The following is a 13,667-nucleotide window of genomic DNA, read 5'->3' on the forward strand; positions in this document are numbered from 1 at the left end:
GGCTATTGAGGTGAGCAGATATAAATGTATCCCGGAGGAGCAACGTATATGTGTTCTTTGTGATCTTGAGGTTGTTGAAGATGAATATCATTTTCTGTTTCATTGCCCTTTATACTGTGATTTACGAAACCATCTGTTTGAAAAAATTCAGTGGAAAAATCCTGATTTATTTTGGTTGTCCGAAGGTGAGATGTTGCGTTGGCTTTTTGATGAGGAGACCTTTGCCTTGGCAAGATTTATAGAAAATGCTTGGCACTTAAGACAGAGAACGTTGTACCTAACATAATAATATGTTTCTGTTAAGGAATTTGGCTGTTCTGAAATGTTTGCTTTTCCTTTTGTGGACTTTTTGTTATTGATCTGTCATGTGGCCATCCAGGCTGTTGTTCTGTTTAGTGTCTTGTAAGCCCATATGGGCTGGGCACCACTTGGTGCACGACACTTAAATAAATAAAGTCAATCAATCAATCAATGTTAAACAACTGTATTTAATTTGAATTGGTCACATCTGGGCAGTACCTGATCTGCTTAATAACATCAGGTATGCCTCCGGTACCAATGTATTGGATCAATTGATCTCATAGAACTTCTGTACACCGGCTATTGTGTTTTAGAAATGTGAAATTTAGAAACAAAAGTTTTTGTTTTGATTATAAAGCAGTCAGAGCAACACCATACCTATATCATAACCTGCAATAAAAAGTTGGCTTATTTTCCAAGTTGAGGCTTTTCCTTCCACTTAAAGCACTTTTAACCTCATACAAGTTTTTATCTGAGCCTCTTATAAATTACTGTGATGTTATATTGTGCAGTACCTTTTCTACTTATCTTGTGAAATCACAGATTCTACAAAAGAAAGTTATACAGCCATACGCTCCCACTGACCCTCCTTTCCACAGCCACAGTCTCCTCAAGCTCACTGAATGTAATATCTTTCGCAAAGCTTGTATAATGCTGCATGTATACTCAACAACAGACCTTGTGACCTTATTCAGATTTACTTTCTCTTGCATACATATAAGGGAGCAGTTACTAGGAAAAATAGGTTAAAACTTGAATACCCTAAATGACTAGGGACATCTAAGTTAGTTACCCTACTCCATTTAAATTGTACTGTTATTTCCAACCAGTTCCTACGACTGGTGCCCTCTGGGCCGAATCATAATGCCGATTTCGGCGACTCATTTTGATGCCAGATTGTGTGAGTAACGAGAGAGAGTGCGAGTGAGCGTGTGTGTGTGTCAGTGACGGAGACAGTGAGGTTGAAGCGACTCGCGCAGAGATTATGACGTTAAACACAGCAGTGCAGTGTGTGGACAATCAAGCTCTTTGTCTGTAAATAAATGCTACAACTCCTAAAGACCTACACCAAGCTCTTCTGTCTTGCTTGGCACCTGCTGGTTAAAGAGAAGGGAATTAACCCTGAAGTTAGTGAGCGATGTTAGCCTCCCATTGGAACCTGACCTAGCTCACTTTTTAAGATGGACTGTTAAGGAGGACCACCTATTCCCAGTGGCTACTGTTACATGCACATCAATACTGCCCTATTATTACGAACATTACAATATTCAGAATTTCATACGGGTCATGTAAACAGCATATTCCATTTAAATATTGAGAATGTAGGTATGTGGGATATGCCAATATTATTCAGGTTTTAATAGCTAGGGGGTGCGAGTGCGCATGCGCCAAGGCCTCTACTGTAGCCTGGAGTTTGTTTAATAGTGAGGGGGAGTCGATAATGGTGGACAATTTAGTCTCAAAGAAATCAAAGAATGCGCCACTATGGCAACACTTTGGCTTTGAGCCAGAAGGAGGAGGCAACCCTTGTTTGCACTGATTGAGTAAGCTGCAAAATTTATTTGTAAGGAATAAACGCAACAACTTGTTACTGTCACTCTGTTGTCCTAAGGTTGTTTTTTTATTTTAAATGAGTCAATTGCGACCCCAAGTGGCGAAAATCCAGTATTACCGAATTGATGCGTTTTTTGTTTGTTTTTTTTTGTTTTTTTACAAAAACCGGACCGTTGGTTTTTTTTTTTTTTTCTCATACCGACCCAACCCTAGCTCTGTGCGTTGCCATGGATATGTTGTACACAAATCATCTCGCCAACTGTTTGCAATGCTGGTGAAGAAATGCATTCAGAAAAACCCATATTTCTGGTTGAAAGAAGAAACACACTATTTTAATCATTATGCAAGACTTGGATATCAGATGGTTTTCGAATACGCGTGAATATCATAACACAGACTTTTTCGAGAAGGTTGTCTGAAGGAAGGACAGAGAGCGGCTGAACTCGAATGGTCCAACAAGTCTGCCATCGTTAGGAAACTGTGACAAAATCCTATTTTGATGCAAAGAAGCAAAATGACAATTGCTGTTGTACTTTTCCATGTTTTGACATAATAAACGACATTTTTAGGGATTGTTATCAGACTATGCACGGCTGTATGTACACAGGGATGTTAGTTGGATTTGATTTTCAGTAGCCATGTGAACAGTTTAGTAGGTATATTGTCTTTTTCAGAATAAGGGCAAAAACCAGACGATTTTGTGCATGTAAACTCATTGTAGTGACAATCTCAGCCACTCCTACATAGATACTTGAGAAATGTTGTGCTGCTTAGTCTCTCCTGAGTTAGGGAAATAATTACTGGTTCCAACTCAAAGCTAAGTTGTTAATACTGTAACTATCACATAGCGTTAGATTATTGTCATTGGGTTGGGTTTTATTTATTAGGTAAATCTATTGATAGTGTTTTGTATTTATCTATATTTGTGTTAAGAGTTAGACATCATATATTCAATTTTAAGTGATTGGCCTTTGCATTAAAAACAACAACAACAAAAAATTTCATTGGCAATTGTTTGTGCTTTATTTTTTATTTGGTTTAGGCACTGGTGCCACTTTAATAGTATCATTTTAGCATTGGAAAAAAAACAAATGATACCCAACCCTAATAATACATGCACTTTTGTCACCCTTAAATCTAGACAGCATGTCAGTATCCAAACTGAAACTGAAAGTTTTTCCAAATGTATCATAAAGTCTAACTTTTTGTAAGTGAGTGACGACTTTGACTTGGCTGCACGTCTTTGTTTTTGTAGTCGCGCTTTACAGCAGGCACAAAAAAACTAAAAATGCAACACCACACTGGCCTCAAAAAAACCTGTGAGCAGAGAGGGCAGACAGTCAGCCCAAATGAAGTGCAGCTGTCAGTGAGATCTTTAAAGTCAGTTCCATCCACATCCCACAGGGACTTTCATTGTTTTAGGATACAAGAGACTGTCACTGAAAGAGACCATGGAGCTGAAATACAAAGTTTATTTTTCCATCTCTAACTTGAGAGTTTGAGAGTTCCTTTAAAAGAGTTCCATAGATACAGTCTGAAGTGCATCGTCTCCCACATAATAAAAATGATAAAATCAAAAATGGATCACATTTAAAAACCTATCAGAGTAAAAGGCACTTTGTTCCAGTAGGGGGAATCATAGAGTGCAGCACTACAGTACAGTCAGGTGTGTATATATATATATATATATATGTGTGTGTGTGTGTGTGTATATATATATATATATATATATATATATATATATATATATATATATATATATATATATATATATTACTGCTGCTTATTTGTCAGGCTCGAGAGAAAAAGTCATGCAGTTGAAGGGTGCATTGTCTCCTGTAGCAGAGACACTGCATCGTCCTCCCTTTGTTCCTTTAGACATGTCAGTTTGTAGAGCAGAGTGCCCCTATTGAAGACGCCCTTTGTTGAACTCAAGCCGACTTCTCCTTTTTGCCCCTTGGTGCATCTAATGAGAGGAACAAGTCCAAACTACGGCACTGATCTAATTAGAGCAAAGTAAATCAGCAGTAGGTCATCCACTGACATACTTGAGTGGCTACCACTCTCAACAGTTCGAGGTGCTTTCATGCCGTCTCCAACATGTGGACTGAGAGACAGGAAACGCAGATAACAAGCTACAGTCAATGCCTCTCCACCCAGATACAACAGCAACAAACAATGCCTCTGATACAAGTAATCTGCATCTTGTGTAACTCTTACTATTTATAATTTAGCAGGTCCTTTTTGATCAAACGCTGAGCGCTCAGACTCAGTTACAGTGTTTCCAGAAGCTCATATAAAGAAAGGAAGACAACACACCTCCTTCATGTTACCACTTCTATCCACTTGCTTAAATGAGAATTTTCAATATGCAAAAACTGAATGGAAACGCTTGAAATTTCTTCTTCAATGGTTTAACAGCACGCAATTGGAGAATAAGCGACGTCAGATACTTATTCTGATGCCTCCAACTCCTTGAGGAAGCTTAATTTATGTTGATTAAATCCAGAGGCTGTGTGAGTTTTTGACTCAATCCAAATGTCCAGACTCCCCCGCTTCCCCTGTGAGTGTTGAGGATTCTCCGCAATTTATTTGCTTGAGTCCACAAGGGCCCTCAAATGGACGTTCTTCAGACTCCCAGAATGACTTTGCTGAATTTTGATTTGTTTTTGTCAGAAGTTAACAGGCAGTGATTGTTTTTTTGTCCATCTATGACGTACGGATTCTCTGTTCATGGTTTAATGTAAATATAAACTGTATCACTGTGCAGAAAGAAGCGTGCATTAATTAACACCTCATGCTGTCATGAGTGCAAACCTCTCGTTTATGAATAAATGTACGCTTACTTTTGCACAATGATACGTTGCCAGGTTTAGTTAGGGAGAAGAATAACGTTCTTATATGAAACTGCTCACAACAAGGTCTGTGGATAATCTTGAGTAACCGGGTCATGATCTCTAGAAAGAGACATTGCTGTTTTGTGTTTCTAATGTATTTTTTTTTGGTGCTTTGGGCACCACAAGCTGAGTGCCATCTAGTTCCATTATATTGGAGAGAAAGCAGACATCTCTACAGCTGATATCTCCAGCACTCAGTAACTCACACCAAAACAATCAAGACTGATAAATAACTAGGGATTCACTGATTAATCGGCCACACGTCTGTATCAGCTGACATCTGCCTTGTTGACTGCCATGGGCCTATCAGCAAATAAGATAACATTCACTGATGGTAGAGGCCGATGATTTTCTGTTGTGTCACATCAATTTTGTGCAGGCTAAAAAACAGGGCTCAAGACTAATGGAGTTCTGTTGTCCTGGGGGCAGTAGAAAATCTGTTTGGGATAATAAGCAATCAGCCTGGGACACCATCGGGACAAAAGGATGTAGAAACTTGCTATCAATGCGTCAGGGGAGGCACCCCCTTGTTTCGCAGATGACGCTACATTGTGAACAACAAATCTGTGTTGATATTGGCAGAAAGAAAGCTAGTTATTGTAAGCTGTTAGCAGCCAGTGGCCAGAACTAACAGCTGACGGAGGTTGCGTTGAGTTACGTTATGATGTGTTCAAGCTCTATTCAGTAAAATTGAGTATTGGGTGAAGGTAAATTTTAATGTCCTCGTGATGTGTTAAAATGTAATCTTGTAAAATGTGGCTTTCAGTGAGAAACTTACAATAAATACAGTTGTTTTATGGAGAAATTTGTTGATGTTGTCACAGCAGTATAAAATAGATATTGAGAGGGAAGGAAGATCTATATAGAAAAAAGACTGTTGAAGTGTTTGGGGTTTTTTATATTCAAAAGAAATTCCATGTGAAAGAAGGTTATGTTAAGGTTGTTTCATAAATGTGAAGGATTGACTTTGTGCTTCGTCAAAGGTAGTGTAATGAAGGACTGAAACACTTTAAAACACTTCAACTTGTTTTATAATAAGGACTTCTTTGTCTTCCTGGCACAAAGGGGGGAATAAATAACAACAAAAACATAATAAAACGGCAAAAAGTATCACTATCGGCCATTTTGAATATTGGTATTGGCCCAGAATTTCACAATGGGTGCATCCCCATAAATAGCACTACAGGTAAGAGGAAAATATGTGTTTTTGATTTTTGGATGGACTGTCCCTTTAAGCCTTTGATGAGAACTCTGTGGATCCTGCAGTGGGCCAAAAGGAAACAGCAATATTGGTCAGTCTGTGTTAAATGTCTCGTTCATAGAGGTGTAGGACATTCAACCAGGACTGCCAGGCTCTATTCAAGGCAACTGTGGCTGAGCATTTCTTTTGATTTACAAACTAATTATTAACAACTGAATGGATGTGATCACTAATTGTTTAAACATAGAGTTTTGATACATGTAATAGAAATTGGTCTGAAATGATTTCATTGATTATTATTATTTTTATTTATTTATTTATTTTGTAGGAAATGGGCACCACATTAGCAGCTGTCAATTCACTGGAAGCTTTCTCTCAGTTGATAGATGTAAACAGTAATTAAACAGATCAAAAGAAATGACAGCCTCAAGAGCCATGTCTCTTGCATGAATACAGCTTGAATGATAAGGTAACATCACGGTGGTTGAAAAATAACCCTCCCACCCCCAGTCTTAGAAATATGGACACAAAAAAACACAAAGTTTATTCCTCACCCACGCTTAGGGATATAACCTGTTTATAGCACTGTCTTGGTGATATTTCAAGACTTGCAGAATTTCAGGCTGTTTCAGCTTGTGGCTTGTCACATTTTATTATACTCTAGGTGTGGGCATGTGCGTGTGCATGTTTCATGGCATAGGAACGAAGAACTTTTGATGGCCAGCTCAGTCCCTTGTGTATGATTGGCTCTGACAGGGTAGTGACCCCTTCTCAAGCTCATGTGTGATTGGCTGCCTCGCACAAATTCACCTGATATTTCCCAAGTATCAAATACTTCCTGAGGCAACCCCCCTCGGTAGCTTTGTTCCCGTCTGTCTGTTTGGGATTTATCTCAGTTTTCTGAGCACACATGGGGTTCTCAGCATTCTAAGTAATTAGAGTTTGACTGCATACAAAGAAGACAGGACAGACACCTTTTGTGAGGGAGAGACGAGAATAGACAGAGAGGCAGAAAAAAGATACAGTATGCCACATGAAATATTTCTCCCCCCACAAAAGTAATCTGTCACTCCTTTTTCATCTTCCCTCACAGCTCCTTCATGATTTAGCTTGTTTTCTTCCCGGCACTGCCTTTTAAATTAGAAGCAGGCAGATAAGCTGGGAGAAAAATGAATTTATATCCCCTCTGACACAACATGTCAACATTAATTATGTGCCAACTGGGAAGAGCAACCCATCATTATTTTAGATATTTAGTCGGTATTGTGATCCACTGTTTTCTAGGGCTGAAGTGTAAAAGCACAGCAATGATGAATAGATCAAATTATACTTAGAGTATTCTTATCTTATTCCTTCATATCAACTTTCCTAATATCATTTATTCTGTGTGGATAACATTCAACTGACTGTTAATGGCAAGCTTTCGGTTTTTGCAGTTTACAATGATAACGTGCTTGAAATAAGAACTATCACATGCAGATAGTATCAACTGCCAGTAAGTCGGATCATAAGGCGGTCTGTCTCCAGCTGACTTTTTAATGTGTCCAACTGACTCATTTGAAAAGGACAATGTTGTGAATGTTTTTTAAAGATGTACTTGATGGCTACATACCTGATATAATGCTAAAGCTACAGGCTATGTTCACATTACAAGATTTCAGAGTATTGCGGACATAGAAATCCCATTTTTCGTACCAATCAAATGTGGGCCACTTTCACATGTGGTCCTAAATCTGATACATATCCATTCACTGGTTATACGACTGCAGTGAGAACGGTGATATTGGAATTCACATGTTTTCCCATACATCCATGGTTTTTCCACATTATACTTTATTGCACAGCAGCAGATTGCTCATCATGCAATGATGGAGCCCTTACTACAGAAGGCTGCCATGGCATTAGGCTGCCCCAATCGCCAGCTGATAGAGCCCGACTGCCAGACGTTTTCTGACGGGGCAGCTTGCCTACATGCTGAGACAATGTTGTTATGAGGCGCCAACAGAGATATTAATCTAACCCTGGACATCCGAAAGTTTTGGAGGAATTTTTCCACCGTGAAACCGTCCACATTGTGGGCCTACCACTCCTGACTCCTCTCCCGGCTGCACACACCTCTTTCTCTGCACAACTACCAGCAGTGCTAATAAAGCCAGTGGACTGAAAGCCTATTTATAAGATAGCCAGTTATCCCAGCAACAGATGTCCATATTGCTCTGAAGAGCCATTTCTCCAAAAACACACTGCACACTCTCCCAAACGAAGCACATGGCTAATTATTATGCAGAATGACATTGTCAGACCTTCCTACCATGGTGATCATTCGGGAGATGAACACTTTTATCGCTGTCATTCATTTTGCCCCCAAATGCCTGTTTCATGAATGTGACATTTTTTGTTCTATCGAACGTGAGTGACATTATTCATTGCATTTGATGCATTTCAGGGCAGAGATCCATTCACACCGATGTCAGATATGGGTCACTTTAAGCATGAATGTTAGCAGTCTAGGCAGCAAGATCAGATCTTTCACTTACACTCATTAGTAGCACCCAGGACCGGACAGAGGACGCAGTAGGTGTGCTTGCCATGAACAAGACTTATTTTTCAACATACCCTGTAACCTGTAACCCCACAGAATAATGTAACCGAATACTCCATGGCCTTGGAAGTAGCGCTTGGTTTGCCAGCTGGTTAACCAGACATGTTGATATTTGCAGGTTACCTTAGCACATTCATTCCTTGAACTTTTGCTATGGTGTTTTGGGGTTTGCAAATGCTTTAGTAAACCCCTGTTTTGGGCAAGGGTTTAGTAAACAATCTGATCATTCTGATGGGACATGCTTGTACCTCACCTCGCAAGCTACAGGACTCAAAGGATCCGCTGCCAATGCTCTGGTGCCAGACAACACAGGCCATCCCCAGAGTTCCTGTGTCCATGCCTTGATGGGTCAGAGGCCCCACCGTGGCTTGGCCTTGGCTTTGACCTGTATGTTCCATGGATGCTCAATCAAATCGATGCCTCGAGCTCTTTGTCAAGTACCTCAGGCCACTGTTGACCAGTTTTTGTGGTGTGGCACTGCGCACTGTCCTGCTGGGTGGTCCACTGCCATCATAGAATACCATTGACATGAGGGGGTGTTCTCGGTCTTTAACGGTGTTTAGGTGGGTGGTGTGTGTCAAGTGGCATCCACATGAATGTCAGGACCCAAGGTTTCCCAGTAGAACATTGCATTGTAACGAGATCAATGTTACTTACTTCACCTGCTAGTGGTTTTGATGTTGTGGCTGATGGGTGTATATCACTCAGATTATATCTCAGGAGAATAGCACTGATAACAGTAACACAGCAGGAAGGTCACTGGAGATTAGAAAGGCTCATTGTGCCTGTTCCATGCTACTCTAGCAAAGATCAATATACAGAGGCACACAGCAGCAGAAATTATGTGACAATAGAAAGAACAGGAGGCTTAACACTACACCATGTTGAACTGGTATTGATTTCTGCTGGTTTAACTCATCAACACTAAGCATGTAATGTCCACCATCAGTAAGCAATTTGTCAGTCAGAGAGATTTTGATTAGAGCCATGAAGGCACTCAATAGATTGAGCCAACAGAAATCAATGAAGGAAGACGATGTCAGTCAGGTCAATATTGTCGACTATTCAAAGTGTGTGTGCAAGTGTTTCTGTGTTTGTGTGTGGAATAAGGCAGAGATAGAGGGGGTGCCAAGAGTAGCAGTGAGAGGATAAACAGCAGCCATGGGGATCAGACGGTGTCAAGAAGAGGGGGAGACTGCACTGTACCTGTCGTAGTCTCCGTTGCAGAGCGCTCGTACTGGGATAGTGAAAGGCTGCCACACTGGATTTAATGTGTTCTTCACCACCTCTGTTTTATGGCAGATAGTAAACCTAGGGGAAGAGAAGGAGGACAGAAGCAGAGACAGAAATATTATTTGTTGATTACAAACACCAGGGAAAGAGATAAATATGCAAATAAGGGGAGGGGCATGTAACGGAAGAGACGGAGGTAACAGGAAAGACTGTGAAATCCTACAGTGGCACGAGAGATGCTTTAAATAGAGCTGTACCCAGCTTTGTTTACCACTTGGCCTGACTCCCAGCTATATTGTGTTTGAGACCACAGAGAATAAATTGATATTTCAGTCTGGCTATTAAACCATTTCCCTTGACCAAGAGTGTGACAATGATATGCAAATGGCCTTCTCTGATATCTGCAATGCTTCGCAGAGCAGAGCCACATAAATTCCTATCACATACCCCTCAAATATCCTCTCGAAAAGCAACAAGGCGTATCACACTTTTTTTTCTTAACCCAAAGCCTTGGATTACTTGTGCTTCACTAAGTGCCTCAAGCCTTTTAAAACCCTGTTAGTCCTTTTGCTGCACAGGCCTCTAATTTGTACCCCCCTCTGGCACCAACAACTGATACTTCTAGCACATCTGCGGGGATCCATTTCCCACCCTGTTATGTATCCAAAAAAAAAAAAAAAAAACCCCTGAGAAAAGCTGGAAGACAGCTAATGAAGCACTTGCTAAAGCATCTTCGGCTAGATTGGGCTGACGCTGCCACAACTGCACAGCCCCTTGGGAGGATGAACAGCACTCTGGGAAGGCATGAGGAGATAGGGGAGTGCTGTTCACCCCTACATGAATTGCCTCAGAAAGTGACAGCGGCTTCACTATTGATGGAAAATGTAGATTGTGTTTTTTTCCTTTGCTTTTATGTTTTTCTACATTAATTGCCTCTCGTTCCTATTTGTCCTCCTGGAGTCATTTATGTAAGGTATTGTCATAGGAATTGTGGTTATGTTGTGAACAGGATACTTGCCTCTGTATGCAGCCTCTTAACTTGTGCATGCTTCAGTAACCACTGCAGCTCTTCTCTTCACATATATTCTCATCCTTCTCTGCTGTATCTCCTCTAATGTTCCCTCTGTTTATGCCTCTTTCTCTTCCCCAGATGGTTTCCATCTGAATTCTTTATTATGTTACTGTAACCTTTATGATATTGTACTTCAAAACTAATTTTTCAAAGCAGATTTTCCAGACTCGCATATGAGTTAATTTATCCTGCTATAAGAAAAGCTATATCTGACTGTTTCCTTACCGTGGACTTTGGAGAGCTTGTAACACAAAATTCAGCATCTGTTGTTTTAAGTGTGGTTTTTGAGAGCAGTTACTTCACTGTGCCAGGACTGCATCTCAGTGCAATATGTTTGTCTCAGGGGAGCTTCCTCGTCCACTGGCAGCACCAGTACTTGCACCAACCTATTTCCAAACACTAGGAATGACAAAACAAAATCACATCAAGCACTTACGTTCCATCCTCGTTACTCCTGTAGAAGACCATGAAAGGGTCCGACTTGCCAAAGAAGTCCTTCTTGTCCAGCTTGTTGGCACAGAACTGCATAGTGGCGCTGTCCTGCAGGTATGCATAGAGATGTGGGGAGAGAAGTATGAGATAGGATGCCGGGGGGAAGGGCATAAGTTCTTCATGATTAAAGAATGGCAGGTATTATTTATGTGGCCTATGCTTTCCTTCCTGTACGTCTTCTCTTTTATCTTGACAGCTTACAATGGGACAGGAGATGGAGTCAGCTGTCTGTGCATCACACAATAAGATCATGAATGCCGCACAAATACATTAGTCTGTTTGTACCTACAGTATGTGTGTATACATGCGTGTTTACCCTAATTTATATTTCTTGGCCTACTGTGAAGATCTTATTTTTCCAATGAGATATAGAGAAGCTTTTTCATGACTTTTTTATTAGATTTACATTAGAGCGACAAGTACATTAGGGCAAATAGGTTAGCTCTAGGTAAGCATGTGTGCACACTGATCCACTCCTACAGACTGCAGTAATAGCCACAGTAGCAGATCTGTGAGGCTGTGATTATTGTGACAGAAAACCAGCAGTTAGATTAAAATCAGAAAATGTTGCTTTTTAAAATATTTTTACTAGGGTTGGGCGAAACAGCATAGTATCGTGATATTTTTGTGTGGCAAAATCATATCATCACGATGTGCTAAGTATTGATTTTTTTCATTACATAAATTATTAATGAATGAATGAATGAATGAATTTATTTCGGTCTTACATCTCAAAATATGCATAGTTCGTTCACAGTAATATGTACAGTACAGGCCAAAAGTTTGGACACACCTTCTCATTCAATGCGTTTTCTTTATTTTCATGACTATTTACATTGTAGATTCTCACTGAAGGCATCAAAACTATGAATGAACACATGTGGAGTTATGTACTTAACAAAAAAAGGGGAAATAACTGAAAACATGTTTTATATTCTAGTTTCTTCAAAATAGCCACCCTTTGCTCTGATTACTGCTTTGCACACTCTTGGCATTCTCTCCATGAGCTTCAAGAGGTAGTCACCTGAAATGGTTTTCCAACAGTCTTGAAGGAGTTCCCAGAGGTGTTTAGCACTTGTTGGCCCCTTTGCCTTCACTCTGCGGTCCAGCTCACCCCAAACCATCTCGATTGGGTTCAGGTCCGGTGACTGTGGAGGCCAGGTCATCTGCCGCAGCACTCCATCACTCTCCTTCTTGGTCAAATAGCCCTTACACAGCCTGGAGGTGTGTTTGGGGTCATTGTCCTGTTGAAAAATAAATGATCGTCCAACTAAACGCAAACCGGATGGGATGGCATGTCGCTGCAGGATGCTGTGGTAGCCATGCTGGTTCAGTGTGCCTTCAATTTTGAATAAATCCCCAACAGTGTCACCAGCAAAACACCCCCACACCATCACACCTCCTCCTCCATGCTTCACAGTGGGAACCAGGCATGTGGAATCCATCCGTTCACCTTTTCTGCGTCTCACATAGACACGGCGGTTGGAACCAAAGATCTCAAATTTGGACTCATCAGACCAAAGCACAGATTTCCACTGGTCTAATGTCCATTCCTTGTGTTTCTTGCCCCAAACAAATCTCTTCTGCTTGTTGCCTCTCCTTAGCAGTGGTTTCCTAGCAGCTATTTGACCATGAAGGCCTGATTGGCGCAGTCTCCTCTTAACAGTTGTTCTAGAGATGGGTCTGCTGCTAGAACTCTGTGTGGCATTCATCTGGTCTCTGATCTGAGCTGCTGTTAACTTGCCATTTCTGAGGCTGGTGACTCGGATGAACTTATCTTCAGAAGCAGAGGTGACTCTTGGTCTTCCTTTCCTGGGTCGGTCCTCATGTGTGCCAGTTTCGTTGTAGCGCTTGATGGTTTTTGCGACTCCACTTGGGGACACATTTAAAGTTTTTGCAATTTTCCGGACTGACTGACCTTCATTTCTTAAAGTAATGATGGCCACTCGTTTTTCTTTAGTTAGCTGATTGGTTCTTACCATAATATGAATTTTAACAGTTGTCCAATAGGGCTGTCGGCTGTGTATTAACCTGACTTCTGCACAACACAACTGATGGTCCCAACCCCATTGATAAAGCAAGAAATTCCACTAATTAACCCTGATAAGGCACACCTGTGAAGTGGAAACCATTTCAGGTGACTACCTCTTGAAGCTCATTGAGAGAATGCCAAGAGTGTGCAAAGCAGTAATCAGAGCAAAGGGTGGCTATTTTGAAGAAACTAGAATATAAAACATGTTTTCAGTTATTTCCCCTTTTTTTGTTAAGTACATAACTCCACATGTGTTCATTCATAGTTTTGATGCCTTCAGTGAG

At 40.7% G+C, this 13,667-nt stretch overlaps 1 protein-coding gene across 2 annotated transcripts in view; it reads right to left on the minus strand.

Annotated features, from left to right (window-relative positions):
• The window catches only part of cpne5b (copine Vb), a 185,029-nt gene that overhangs the window by 35,354 nt on the left and 136,008 nt on the right, over positions 1-13,667 (minus strand). For both annotated transcript variants that reach the window (XM_033627403.2, XM_078166346.1), the window contains 2 exons: positions 11,296-11,399; positions 9,761-9,865 (listed from right to left, as the gene is read on the minus strand). In XM_033627403.2, the coding sequence (XP_033483294.1) occupies positions 9,761-9,865; positions 11,296-11,399 (209 nt within the window). The remainder of the gene's footprint in view (positions 1-9,760; positions 9,866-11,295; positions 11,400-13,667) is intronic.

Source organism: Epinephelus lanceolatus, chromosome 1 (genome assembly GCF_041903045.1).
Source record: "Epinephelus lanceolatus isolate andai-2023 chromosome 1, ASM4190304v1, whole genome shotgun sequence".
NCBI lineage: Eukaryota > Metazoa > Chordata > Actinopteri > Perciformes > Serranidae > Epinephelus > Epinephelus lanceolatus.